The following is a 14624-nucleotide window of genomic DNA, read 5'->3' on the forward strand; positions in this document are numbered from 1 at the left end:
AAAACCTATCAACACCTAGGACGTTGGATACAAAAGGAAGCCTTATGTGACAAGCTCTAAATCAGAATTAAAAACAATGACACATTGGGAGAAGCAATTTGCAATATGATTGGGACCATCAAAAGGCCATCAAAGAACTTTGTAAGAACTGACCATTGTAGAAGAGACAGCCACAAGGCGAAAGCTCTCTCTCTCTCTCTCTCTCTAGCTTGCTGGCTCTGGTGGGCTGCTTGTGTTGGTTCTGCCTGTGTCTGGAAAGAAGAGCAGTTTGCAGTTTCCAGCAAACAACAAGGCGAGGGGAAGGCAGTTTGACAAGGAAGATCAGCAGCTCTAGAAGCAGGCCGACACACAAGAAGAAACTGTCTTGGTTCTGCCTGTATCTGGAAAGAAGAGCAGTTTCCAGCAGACAACAAGGAAAGCAGTTCGACAGGGAAGGACAGCAGCTCTAGAAGCACGCCGACACACAAGAAGAAACCAGAGCAACAGTCCCAGTGACCGTCAGACACCTCGCGGCAACAAGGGCCTTACGAAACAACCAACCGAATATTACCACCAACCAACCGGGTAATATTGAGCCACCGCGACCAAAGAGAACCAACTCGGGAGAAAACCGAAGACCCGTAAAGTTACTACTCTACAATCTATTTCTGACTTACCTCTGGGTGAATTACTGTCAAGGTTTCGTTTGGTGAGCATTATCCCTGGTCCTTTAGAGTCCAACCTAACTAGTACAGTGGGATTGGGAGGGGTGAGGTATCTTTCTACTGTAATTTCCCTCGCGTGTATTGAAGTGTTCCCCATTTTATTAGAGCGTTAAGATTGTTGTGCTGTATTTCCTCTCTTGAATAAAGATCAAAGTTTCTTGCACCAAACCAGTTGTCTGCTGCACTTTGTCACAACCCCCAAATAAGTCCAAGGTCTAGAACCCAGGGAGTGGGAGCGATTCGGACCGCTCAGAAGTCAGAGGTGAAGCTGACACACACCACCACCCCCTACAATCCCTGGCATCAGTATGAAAAGAAACTTGCAAGGGATATCAAAACCAATACGAAGAACTTTTATAGTTATATTAGGAAAAAGAGGGTGGTCAGGAGCAGTGTTGGCCCCTTAAAAACAGAAAGTGGGGATATTGTCATTGACAATGGGGAAATGGTGGACATGTTGAACAATTACTTTGCGTCAGTATTTACAGCAGAAAAAGAGGATAGCATGCCGGAAATCCCAAGAAAACTAATATTGAATCAGGGACAGGGACTTGATAAAATTAACATAAGTAAAGCAACAGTAATGAAGAAAATAATAACACTAAAGAGTGACAAATCCCCAGGACCAGATGGTTTCCATCCCAGGGTTTTAAAGGAAGTAGGTGAACACATTGCGGATGCCCTAACTATAATCTTTGAAAGTTCTCTAGATTCAGGAACTGTCCCTCTAGATTGGAAAATTGCACATATCACTCCGCTTTTTAAGAAAGGAGAGGGAAACCGGGGAATTATAGACCAATTAGCCTAACATCTGTTGTGGGGAAAATGCTGGAGTCTATAATTAAGGATAGGGTGACTGAACACCTCAAGAATTTTCAGTTAATCGGAGAGAGCCAGCATGGATTTGTGAAAGGTAGGTCGTGCCTGACAAACCTGATTGAATTTTTTGAAGAGGTGACTAAAGTAGTGGACAGGGGAATGTCAATGGATATTATTTATATGGACTTCCAGAAGGCATTTGATAAGGTCCCGCATAAGAGACTGTTAGCTAAGTTAAAAGCCCATGGAATCGAGGGAAAAGGACGGACCTGGTTAGGAAGTTGGCTGAGCGAAAGGCCACAGAGAGTAGGGATAATGGGTAAGTACTCACATTGGCAGGATGTGACTAGTGGAGTCCCACAGGGATCTGTCTTGGGGCCTCAATTATTCACAATATTTATTAACGACTTAGATGAAGGCATAGAAAGTCTCATATCTAAGTTTGCCGATGACACAAAGATTGGTGGCATTGTAAGCAATGTAGATGAAAACATAAAATTACACAGCGATATTGATAGATTAGGTGAATGGGCAAAACTGTGGCAAATGGAATTCAATGCAGACAAATGTGAGTTCATCCACTTTGGATCAAAAAAGGATAGATCAGGGTACTTTCTAAATGGTAAAAAGTTAAAAACAGTGGATGTCCAAAGGGACTTAGGGGTTCAGGTACATAGATCATTGAAGTGTCATGAACAGGTGCAGAAAATAATCAAGAAGGCTAATGGAATGCTGGCCTTTATATCTAGAGGACTGGAGTACAAGGGGGCAGAAGTTATGCTGCAGCTATACAAAACCCTGGTTAGACCGCACCTGGAGTACTGTGAGCAGTTCTGGGCACCGCACCTTCGGAAGGACATATTGGCCTTGGAGGGAGTGCAGCGTAGGTTTACTAGAATGATAGCCAGACTTCAAGGGTTAAGTTACGAGGAGAGATTACACAAATTGGGGTTGTATTCTCTAGAGTTTCGAAGGTTAAGGGGTGATCTGATCGAAGTTTATAAGATATTAAGGGGAACAGATAGGGTGGATAGAGAAAAACTATTTCCGCTGGTTGGGGATTTTAGGAGTAGGGGGCACAGTCTAAAAATTACAGCCAGACCTTTCAGGAGTGAGATTAGAAAACATTTCTACACACAAAGGGTGGTAGAAATTTGAAACTCTCTTCAGCAAATGGCAATTGATACCAGCTCAATTGCTAAATTTAAATCTGAGATAGACAGCTTTTTGGCAACCAAAGGTATTAAGGGATATGGGCCAAAGGCAGGTATATGGAGTTAGATCACAGATCAGCCATGATCTTATCAAATGGTGGAGCAGGCACGAGGGGCTGAATGGCCTACTCCTGTTGCTATGTTCCTATCACGAGCAGACAGGTGAGATACTGCTCTGCCAATGGTTCGCCCACCATCCTCCTCCTCCACGTCTTCTTCAAAGTCGATAGCAGGTGCGGCTGCTTCATGAGCGCATGGGACCTCATCCACTGGTAATCATCTCTGTTGAGCGATGTTGTGCAGGACGCAACACATGACTACCATTCTACATGCCCTCACTGGTGCGTACTGAAGGGCTCCCCCAGATTGATCCAGGCACCTGAAGCACATCTTCAGCATTGCTACGGCTTGTTCTAGGACAGACCTGGTGGTGATGTGACTGTTGTTGTACTGTCGCTGCTGTGCCTCGCCGGTGGGATTCCTCACAGGTGTCATGAGCCATGTCTGCAGGGGGTATCCCTTGTCTCCAAGGAGCCAGTCCTTCAGTCTGTCTTGTGCGTGGAAGAGGGCTGGGATGTTGGATTTGCGCAGAATGAAGGAATCATGGCAGCTGCCAGGGAACTTGGCACACATCTGCAGAAATCTCTTCCAGTGTGACAAACCAGCTGCGCATTGATGGGGTGATAAACCCTTTCAGTTGATGAACAGTCTTGGCTCATATGCAGGTGCTCGGATTGCTACATATGTGCAATCAATTGCGCCCTGTACCCATGGAAACCCACTGCCCTCTCACTCTGGCTGATGTCGTCAATGGGGAAGTTGAAGTAATCGGATGCCCTGGCAAACAGGCCATCCATGATATGTCGTATACACTTATTGTGCAAATGATTGAGGGATCCTGGTGGTGTCACCGGTGCCACCTTGGAATGATCCGGAGGCAAAGAGGTTGAGGGCAGTGGTGACTTTAACTGTGGCGGGCAATGTGTACCCGCCAGGCCCATCCGGGAGCAGCTCTGCATGAACAAGCCTGCAGATGTCTGCGACAACTTGGCGACTCAATCTGAGACTTTGTAGGCTCTGCTCCTCAGAGAAGTCCAGGAAGCTGAGCTTCTGCCTGTGGTCCCTCTCACAAGGGTAATGCCTCCTGCGAAGTCGACAAATGTGAAGAAAAGGTGAGTTTTTGCAGCAGGGCAATCAGTTCGCGCAGACAAACCTTTGGCCGGGAGTTGTGTGTGTTTAGACTGAGATTTCTTTGATCACACTAAGAACTCTTGTGTTCACGCATGTTTACCTACATTTTGGACCCCGTCAAATTGACACCATCAGGATGGGGGCGCACCTGCTCATCTGCAGGTCCTTGTGGCGCATCTCTATCTTGTGGAGCTGCAACTCCCAGAACTGCACGTCATGCCTGCTGCAGATACTGATGTACTGCTAAATACATCCATTATGCCCCCATCCTGATGGTGTCAGGGGTCCAAAATGTAGGTAAACATGTGTGAACACAAGAGTTCTGAGTGTGATCAAAGAAATCTCAGTCTAAACACAAAGAACTCCCAGCCAAAGGTTTGTCTGTGTGAACTGATTGCCCTGCTGCAAAAACTCACCTTTTCTTCACATTTGTCAATCACTAGTTTCAAGGTCCAAATGGCTGCTGGCTGCAACTCGCCTCCGTTTCCATGGCGTGTTTCAGAGGCCACGAGAGACACATTCAGGTAGAGTTAAAGTCGTCTGTCTGCCTCAATACGCTAAAACTTAATTCACTTAACTACTTCAAATACCTTAATTGCCCCTTTAAATGTCAGCCCGCCAGCTTTACGTGCCGGAGGGACTTCCAGGTTTCTGAAACGCGCGCACACCCAGGTGCATCTGGGTAAACCACAGAATTTGGCTGGTTGGAGCTGGGATTCATTCCCGCTCCAAACTTTTCAAATTTTTACTGCCTCCCCCCCCCCACCCCCATCCCACCCATTCTTCGGGGTTAAAATTTACTGCCAGGAATTTAGGGAGCGAGGCCAGCTGGCCCTGCAGGATTTCCCATCCATTAACGGATGACTGTCTTACCATAACTTCTAATACATGTTCCCATGCATGAAGCTTCACGTCAGGAGCATTTTGGAAAAGGTTACACTTTTTTAAAAAAAGAATACTGGTGGGGAAGGACCTTTTCAGGTAAGTTAGTATCAGATACAGATATGAACGAACACCTAATGGTCTAGATTATGCAGTTTTGGTGTACTCCTTTAACAATAGGTTTGAGGTCCAACCGACAGCACAAGATATCTCATCCATGACAATGAGCTCAAAAACAGATATGGATATAGAAGGCTATTTGACCCACCTTCGCTCATCCATCCAGAAAGAACCTACATTTTCTCCATTACATTAACTGTGATTTAAATGACTTCATGATTTTGCCTCCACTAACCCACCTGGAAGTCTATTCACGTGTTGAAATCCCCAATGATTCTTTCACTCTTGTGAAACTCAATTAAAGTCGCCTCATTGAATGGTACTTATAAATAAAGGCTCTCTCACATTCCCAAAGAATTCCCAGTCTTTATTTTAATTGATGAGATCTCTGTATTGACAATAGTGCTTTTTATTCATTCTTTTGCACTCCTACTGATTACTTACCTGCTGCTCGCTTCGATCGACCTCGTTTTCTGAGCTGCTTTATAAACTTTAGCACATCTTTTGGTTTTCTGAACTTTTTCACTTTCTTGATAAATTTTGGGAGGGCTTCATTAAAGACAAACTGCGGGGTACAAAATGGAAATACTCTTACTTAGTAAATGTTTCATTACATACAATTCTTAATTAGTGAAAATGCTCTTTGCCAGACAAGTGCGAGCTCAAAACTATGGCTTCTTTGTGGGATAAACCAGAATCTGACAAAATTTACTTGAAAAAGAAACACTCCCTGATAAATGGACATGATGTTGTGGATGGAGGTTTGGAGAATGTTAGTGATCTTAATCAGTTAGAAAAAAAATCTTATACGATACCAGCAATTGGGGGGAAAAACCCTGCATATATAGCAAATGGAAGGTAGGTAAATGAGTGAGAATAATTAACTTTAGCATAAAGATCAGAATTGGCCACTTTAATATTCAGAATTAATAAATTGCAATTTTGTCATTACATTGCTTTTAACATCTCTCTCACCATTATTAATATCAAATAAAGTTGGTAGGCATTTTTTCCTTATCTAAATATATAGACTGTTCTTGTCTCTTCCTTTGGAGTTCAGTACATTATTTGGCTAATTATTACTAGAGGATCAATGTTCTAAGTGGCTGCAGAACTATGAGTGATTTTTGCAACAAAATATACTTGTAAATATAAATGGATGACAGTCATTTGAGACCATCTCAAAATTCATAACCCAGTCTGGGCATGGTCAGAATCAGAGCAACATCATCACATGTAAACAGATTTCTAGACATAATACCTAAAGCTCCTGGTTACATTCGAATTTAAGGTAGACATTTTAATAGTCACTTTGTTTTATATTTAGATAAACCCTTTGAAGACTGTACTCAAACTTCTAGCTCTCAATTGTTGCATACACCAAGCTTTAATAGATATCAGTACTGGAAATCAGTGGGAAATATATTCAACAGAATGATCCCAATGTAATAGTCAGGATATTTTATATTAAGGAACCAAGATGCAGCTAGGGTTTACTAATTATGAACACCAATTTAGATTTTATTCTTAATTTGATTTATGATGCAGCTATATCTAAAGTAAATTAATGACACTTAAAATGGACACAAAGTGCAGATTTTTTTCATGTGCATTCAATCCTCTGATTAAATAAATGTGAAACATATGTTCACAAAGTGGGATCTGTTGTATTTTTAGTGTTTTAAGATTAAAAAGCCTTCAAAAGTCTAATCTAGGAACCATAAAAGGGTTTAATAGTCTCACGCGTTTAACTTCGCATGAATCGGTATAAAATTATTTAAGTTGTACCGGGTCCACTTGACTCCACGTCGAGGACAAAGCCAAAGGAAGGTTTCCAAGATCATCCACTGTACGGGACGACCATGATCCAGGTACACTGCAGGCAAACAAAAAACTCTTCAAGTTAATAAATGAATTGCTGCACATGACAGTTTATGACTACAGCCCACATATGCCCTAGAGGAGTTTTCCATTATAAAAGCTACTCCCTATGGAAATCCTCCATTATATTGATTCTTCTCATTTTCTCACCAAGGGCTAAGCTTCTGAAGGTCACCAAAATTTCACATAATTTTTTAATGAAAACATACATTAAACTGTAAGACCAAATGGAACAACAGAATGATTTATCGGTAAAACAAAGAAAAGCAAAAGCATTTTCACATACAAGTGTAAAGACCCCTTCTGGCAGCGGATTGATGGAGCAAGCAGTGGAGTATTTGCTCCTCCCCCTGCCCAAAAGGTAGCAGGTTTTAGATACAAAGAGACTTTAATTTTGTTTCACCAGCCTCCATTAGCTGAATTAAATAGTCACTACTATCACCTCAGTGTAAGAAAAAGATGGTAATGCCCATTTCGTAAAATTAACTTTCTTAAAGGCAAACACATACATGGAGAATCCTGTGGCACAGACCAGCCTGCCCTCCTGCATGGTATGAGGGTGCCTTCAAAAGTCACAAAGTTGAGATAAAAGCAGCATAATTTGTTTCTTCAAACATTTCATTGATCTATATCTGTATCTATATGAGTACCAAGTTCACAAAGAGAAACATGAAAACTCAGCGACTGATACAATCTGCATGTAATTAACAGGCGAACAGTTTCAAACTCACCCGTATTTGTTGGTTCTGATGTTAAGTAGGTTTTCAATTGCTATCTTTTGATCTTCTGAGTACGAGATGCAATTCCTCAATGGATCCAAAATGGTAATATCACAGTTAGCGATAATAGATCCCTCAAGGTCACAGGTCAAACCACGCAGTACCGTGACACTCTCTTTTGTCAGATTTCCACCAGCATTTCCCTGAAGTTCAAACAGATTGAGGGACAAATTTCAATAGTAGAATATTTCATTTTCACACAGTTAACCTTAACTACTTCAGGACTGTGGCAGTATAGTTGTGAGAAAAAAATCTGAAACATATATTTGATGAGTTTGGAATTGGTCAAAGAAGCTCAATGGTCAAAGATTTTGGACACATGGGCCTGGGATGGGATGGGTGCAGTGCAATCTGGACCGGGGGGGGGGGGGGGGGGGGAAGGGGGCAGAATTTTTGGTGGGACGCAGTTCCGCTGAGTCTCTGCCCATTTTTTTAATGCTGTAAAATTCCATTGGAAGTGGGGGTGGACACTTTGTCTCCATCTCCCCTCTTTGTGGCCGCCACCATAAGAGGCAGAACTGGCATCCAGTTTTGCCTCCAGTGCCCTCAAGGCTAAATATGTCTGCATGATGCAAGTATACTTGTGTGCCAAGACCAGATCCTGGCAGACGTGAATTCCATAAATGTATCACCTACCAGTTTCCTAACACGGTTGTAACAGCCAACCCCGCAGGTGCCCCATCAATGCCAAAAATAGTACAGAAACCTGTTCTACCCTGCTCCCTGCATGGAGATGACCACGTTTATGGGATTTGGAACAGAGTCAAGACTGAAGCAGACGAACAGCCAGAAGTCCTGGCCTGCTGCATTTCCAGAGGCAAAATAAGGCACCAGGAATTTCAACCCATGGTTTAATTAAGGCTGCGGATTTCTGCTTGAACTGAATACCACTAAGGAAGAGTGCAGCAGTTTTATTCGTCCTCCTCTTCTTCCTGATATAATGGCCTCGATATTTACGGGGAAGCGGGGAAGGAGCGAGGACGCATGTCTGCAGTCGGGAAACCCGGAAATGCTGGGAACGCAGGGGTCCTGCCAAATTTAACCTCATTACCATTTTTTAAAACTCCATTTCCTGCCTGGCAGCCTGCCAGATTGAGAGGCTGCCCGGCAGGTAAGCCTGCTGGAGATGGCCGCAGCCCTCAGGATCGCAACCTAACCCCATTGCCGCCCCTTTAAATTTTAAAGCGCATAATTCAGGACATGAACAAGGCTCCTGCAAAAGGCAGGTGGGGGCCTAATTAACATGCCAAAGTCGTGGCCTGATGACATCATTGGCGCCGTGACTTAAATTCAACAGAAAGCGAGGGGTAGGTCTGACTTATGGGATTCAGGGAGCTGAACTGAGGCAGGAGTTGCCAGCTCTCCTTGTGGGCCAGGAGGAGCAAGAGTGGTCTCCCCAGGCACCTCAAGGAGGCCTTTGGCCTCCCCCAGCCTTGATCTCCAGCCTCCACCCCACCCCCAGTTTTGTGACCCTGGCCTTACCGGGTTTTTCGGCCTCACTCGCACCATCCCTGCCCCCCCATAAATATTGGGACCTATGAATCTCTAATTTGTACCTAAAAAAACAAAAGTAAAACAAAATGCTGCAGATACTGGAAATCCAAAACAAAAACAGAAAATGCTGGAAAAACTCAGTAGGTCAGGCAGCATCTGTGGAGAGAGGAAAAAAGTTCACGTTTCAGGTATAACCCTTTGTCAGAACGTTCTGACCTGAAACATCAACCTTTTTCCTCTCTCCACAGGCCTGACCTGCTGATTATTTTTCAACATTTCCTGTTTTTGTTTCTAATTTGTACCTATTGTCCTTACCAAGCAGGTCAAGGCATCATTCAACAGATTTCTTCGCCTTGCTGATCCTTTTCGTAAGATATTAAAGTTTGATTTTCCAACAGCTTTGAAGAATGTCTTGCAGTTTGAAGATGTCCTGAATTTGGTAGAGCTAAAATAGGCAAAAGTTGACTCATTTTAATGTTGATCTATTTATGATCTAACTTTGTTTTAAATAGTAATTTATGGATTATCAACATCAAAATATGAGGGCTAAATACAAGAGTACAAATACTTATTTTTGTTCCATTTACAATGCTTTTCAGATAATACAAAAGAAAACTATATCAGTAACAATCAGAACAATGTGAACAATTAATACTGCAATAACTCTAGCACAACAAAAATACATGTTAAAATAAAAATAAGAACAGAAAATGCTGGAAACACTCAGCAGGTCAGGCAGCATCTGTGCAGAGAGGGACAGATCAAGATAGCTGTGGGAGTCGGCGGGCTTGTAGCAGACATTGGTGGACAGCCTAACCCCATAAATGGAGATAGGGAAGTTGAGGAAGGGAAGTGAAGAGTCGGAGATGGACCATGTGAAGGTGAGGGAGGGGTAGAAATTAGAAGCAAAGTTGATGAAATTTTCCAGTGCAGGGCGAGAGCAGGAAGTGGCACCAACAGCCTATCAATGTACCAGAAAAAGAGGTGAGGGACGGGTTCCGATTAGGACTGAACAAAAAATATTCCACATATCCCACGAAAAGACAGGCATAACTAGGACTCATACAGGTTGCCATAGCGACACCTTTGATTTGGAGGAAGTGAGTAAAGTTAAAGGAAAAGTTGTTCAATGTAAGAACAAGTTCAGCCAGGCGGAGGAGGGTGGTGGTGGATGGGGATTGGTTGGGCCACCATTCAAGAAAGGCCATCCTGATGGGGGATGAAGGTGTAGAGGGACTGGATGTCCATGGAAAAGGAGGCGGTTAGGGCCAGGAAACTCAAAATGGTTAAAGTGGCGGAGGGTGTCGGATGCAGATCGGAAGAAACTGGACAAGGGGAGAAAAAATAGAGTCAAGATAAGAAGAAATAAGTTCCGTGAGGCAGGAACAGGCTGAAATGATTTTTCTCAAGATAGTTGTGGGAGTCTTAAGCTGATGTCAGAAGTGGGATTCAAAATCATGCTACTAGAAAGGGATCAGAAACCACGTTAAAATAAAAGCCAGGTAAAGACGAATATGTATGAGTGTCGCTAGGAGACGCTCTCACCCCGCACTGAAGTAATTGCTCTCTGCTTATCTAGATCATGAAAAGCAGCAGTCCTGGAAAGTATACGAGGGATTCATAAATGCCAACCACAAGCTATCAAGCTACAATTATAAATAAAAAGGAACCGTGGATCTAAGCAGTACTAAAACTGTACTACTCTCAAACTTCTTGAGGAGGACAGAAAGCTACATGCCGTAGACAGTACTTATGAGAGGATGTCTACGTATTAAGGTCCAGCTCAGAGGTAGAGCTACAACACTGCAGTGCAGATTCTCTGACCTGTGCTCCCTTTGAGCATGGTTCTCTGCTGGTAGAGTGGGAGCTGAATATATTTTATATGCATTCAATGAGTTGGGTCATTGTTTTAAAGGCTACTGCTGAAAGAAATTCTGAGCTTGGCTGAAATTATATTGTACAGTTGATATTTCAGTGCTATCTGCAACACAGTCATGTTTTCCGCCACGGATAAGGTAAATGCTGCACAGATTTATATTTCTGCAGGTTTCAGTCAGCACAAACACGATCTACATGTTGCTGCAGGAACTGCCAATTTCTGAAGATTTATGCTACAAAATACGTGTGGTGCATTTGTTTTGACCCCAATTATCTGACCCAATGAGAAAAATATACATAAAAAGTTATTTTGAAACAAATTTGGAGCAAAACAAAACTTTCCATTGTTTTCAGTAAGTCTCCCAGCAACACGTCCCATTCACACCAACCATCGATCCCACAGCAAAGAGGGTGGTCCGGGCCCAGGGCTCTGCCAATGCGGCTCTAAGCAGGGGGCTGGGTGGACTGAGTGGCAGGGGTTAATTGGACACTGGGAGTGGTAGGAGTTGATTAAGTGCTGGGAGGTATGAGTAACAGGGGTGACTGGGCACTAGAAGGCGTGAATGGCAGAGGTTAAGTGGGCATTGAGAGTGGTTGAGATTGACTGGGCACTATGAGTTGCAGGAGTTAGCCGGTCTTCTAACATTTCTATTCCTTTCTCAACAGGGAAGCAATTGGGAACATAAGAATGTACAGAAAAGATCACTGTGGTCCAATGGGTGTGTCTCAATTATCCTCCAACGGTCTTTATTTCCATTTCCCCCCTCAATTTATTTCCTTTCTCCATGCTTTTTATCCCCCCCTCTGTGAAAGTTAAAACTTTTTGGGGGGATTATGCCTCTGTGAAGTGTCTTGGGACTGTTTTTCTACATTTAAGGCACTACATAAATGCAAGTTGTTTGAAAACTACCGTAAGGACATAAGAGCATAAAAAAAGGAGCATAAAAAATAGTAGGCCATATGGTCCCTCGAGCCTGCTCTGCCATTCAATCAGATCATGACTGATCTTCAACCTCAACTCCACTTTCCCGCCCGATCCCCATATCCTTTGATTCCCCTAGAGTCCAAAATTTTATCTATCTCAGCCTTGAATATATTCAACGATTCAGCATCCACAACCCTCTGGGATAGAGAATTCCAAAGATTCACAACCCTCCGAGGGAAGAAATGCTCCTCATCTCAGTCTTAAATGGCCGTCCCCTTATGTTGCGACTATGTCCTCTAGTTCTAGACTCTCCAGCCAGGGGAAACTACTCTCGGCTTCTACCCGGTCAAGCCCCCTCAGAATCTTATATGTTTCAATGAGATCACCTCTCATTCTTCTAAACTCCAGAGAGTATAGGCCCATTCTAATCAACCGCTCCTCTTAGGACAACCCTCTCATCCCAGGAATTACTCTAGTGAACCTTCGTTGCACCACCTCGAAGGCAAGTATATCCTTCTTTAGATAAGGAGACCAAAACTGTATGCAGTACACCAGGTGAGGTCTCACCAAAGCCCTGAACAATTGCAGTAAGACCTCCTTGCTCTTGTACTCCAACCCCCTTGCAATAAAGGCCAACATGCCATTTGCTTTCCTAATTGCTTGCTGTAACTGCATGCTAACAATTTGTGTTTCTTGTATGAGGACACCCAAGTCTCTCTGGACACCAACATTTAATAGTTTCTCACTATTTAAAATGGAGGTGGGATGGCAGCGGGGGGTGTGGGGGTGAATGGGCGCGTAGGCAACCCGACCAATAAAATATGTCCGTTTTGCACACGATCGCAAGTGAGTTAGTGCCACATAATGTGGCTTCCGGGTTTGACGTCAGAAAGCTGTGCAGTGGGTGGACTGCGCACCCGCATCACAGGCTGTTAGCTGTAGGAGCTCTATTTAAAGGGCCATTGCTCCAAAGGCTTTTGCTGGAGCAAAGACCCAGAAATCACAATGGAGCAGCACAGCGGCAAGGCTGCTCCAAGGTTCAGTGACGCCACACTGCAGAAGCTACTGGATGGGGTGAGGAGGAAGTGGGGGGAAGTCTTTTACCCTGCAGACTGGAGGAAGTGCCCTGCCTCTGCCATCAAGAAGGCCCGGCTCAAGGTGGCAGAGGAGGTCTCCGGCAGCAGCAATGTCTCCCGCACCTGGATCCAGTGCAGGAAGTGGTTCAATGATCTAACTAGGTCAACCAAAGTGAATACACTTACTGATTCTCCTGCATTCCATGCTCCACATCACCGCCCCCCCCCCAACTCATTCTGCACTGCCAAGACCACTCCAACACATCTCTCCTCACACCCACTTAAGGCTCATCCTCAACTTACCAGCACTTCCGCGCCTCCCCATTAGTCACTCCACCACTAACACTCACCCCAATCCTGATCCAATGTGATGGCTCTGTCTCACACTCACCTCTGATGCATCTCTTTCACGGTCAGCCTCACCCAAAGCAATGCATTCATCGGCTGGCCACTTCACCATCACTCACTCACACATTTGTTCTTTCGCCCCTTCAAGAGAGTGCAAAATGCACGCGCGAGGGCGAGGACTGGAGGGGGCCACAACAAATAGTGGTCCTCACAGACGCGGAGCAGGAGGCGCTCGAGATCAGCTGCACCCTCGAGTGCCTGTCCGTCAGGGATGCCGAGACTGGCACCCCACAAACGTCTGGTGACACAACTTTAACATTGATCACACACAATATGAATTGATGTTAACAATACTTGCCATGTTCAACACCTCAGTATGCTCATCGCAACATGACACATCTATGATACGCTTAATATTGCCTTCTGTTCTCTTACAGGCCCTTCAATGACTGCAGGCGGCGATTCCTTAAAGGACCTGCCGGCCTCTGAGGGTGCACCATCACATCAAACCGAGCCATCCACCAGCTCAGATACTCACACCTCGGTGGGTCCTAGTAGTCAGTTAGTTGGGTTGTCACCTGGTGGGTCACCACACACAAGTGAGCACGAGCAGACACTGGTGGCAGGGGCAGCTGTGGAGAGTCCACGTGGGTGGGCGCACTCCTTTCCAGGTTCTGTTCAGCTGGATGCAGATGCTGAACCCCGGGGGCCATCCTTTAAAAGTAGAATGTTTGAGGGACAGCAGCACATTTGTGAGGTGCTGGATCAGGTGCCACACGCACTCTCCACAATAGCGCAGAGGAAGGAGGAGTCCAACTCCTGCATGAGTGGAATGGTGGTACAGGAGGGAATCTCTGAGATAGTGTCGCAGGGACGTGAGTAACTGTCTGAGATAGTGTTGCAGGTAAGTGCGGGAATGTCTGCGATGGAGAGAAGGTTAGCCTCTGTTCAGCTTCAAGCACGGCTCACAAATGAGTACAATCAGGCCCTGACGACGGTCGTTCGGACTCAGGGTGAACAACATTCTGCCGCCTTAAACAGGCTGACAGATACTTTAGGAGTGGTCTTCCAACGCATCACACATGTCCACCACACTGTTGTCCAGCAGGGTGGTAGGAGTGATGTGGACCTGGCCCAGGAGAAGGATGATGGCGAAAGGGGACATGGAAGTGGGGACGCCATTCAAAGCGCTCCCACGTCTCATCCGTTGTCCCCCTCTCAACCAGTACCCGCAATGCTGCCTCCTCTCCAGGTGGCCGAGTCTGCCCCAATGCAGGTGCAGATGCAGCAGTCTGGAGCGGCCCTCACGGGCT

General features: G+C 44.8%; 1 protein-coding gene across 1 annotated transcript in view; it reads right to left on the minus strand.

Annotated features, from left to right (window-relative positions):
* The window catches only part of LOC137340890 (uncharacterized), a 191980-nt gene that overhangs the window by 95745 nt on the left and 81611 nt on the right, over window positions 1–14624 (minus strand). Inside the window, exons 63-66 of the mRNA XM_068003693.1 lie at window positions 9400–9529; window positions 7543–7733; window positions 6719–6806; window positions 5375–5495 (exon numbers count right to left, since the gene is read on the minus strand). Coding sequence (XP_067859794.1) covers window positions 5375–5495; window positions 6719–6806; window positions 7543–7733; window positions 9400–9529 — 530 coding nt within the window. The remainder of the gene's footprint in view (window positions 1–5374; window positions 5496–6718; window positions 6807–7542; window positions 7734–9399; window positions 9530–14624) is intronic.

The sequence above is a fragment of the Heptranchias perlo genome, chromosome 22 (genome assembly GCF_035084215.1).
Source record: "Heptranchias perlo isolate sHepPer1 chromosome 22, sHepPer1.hap1, whole genome shotgun sequence".
In the NCBI taxonomy this organism is placed as follows: Eukaryota; Metazoa; Chordata; class Chondrichthyes; order Hexanchiformes; family Hexanchidae; genus Heptranchias; species Heptranchias perlo.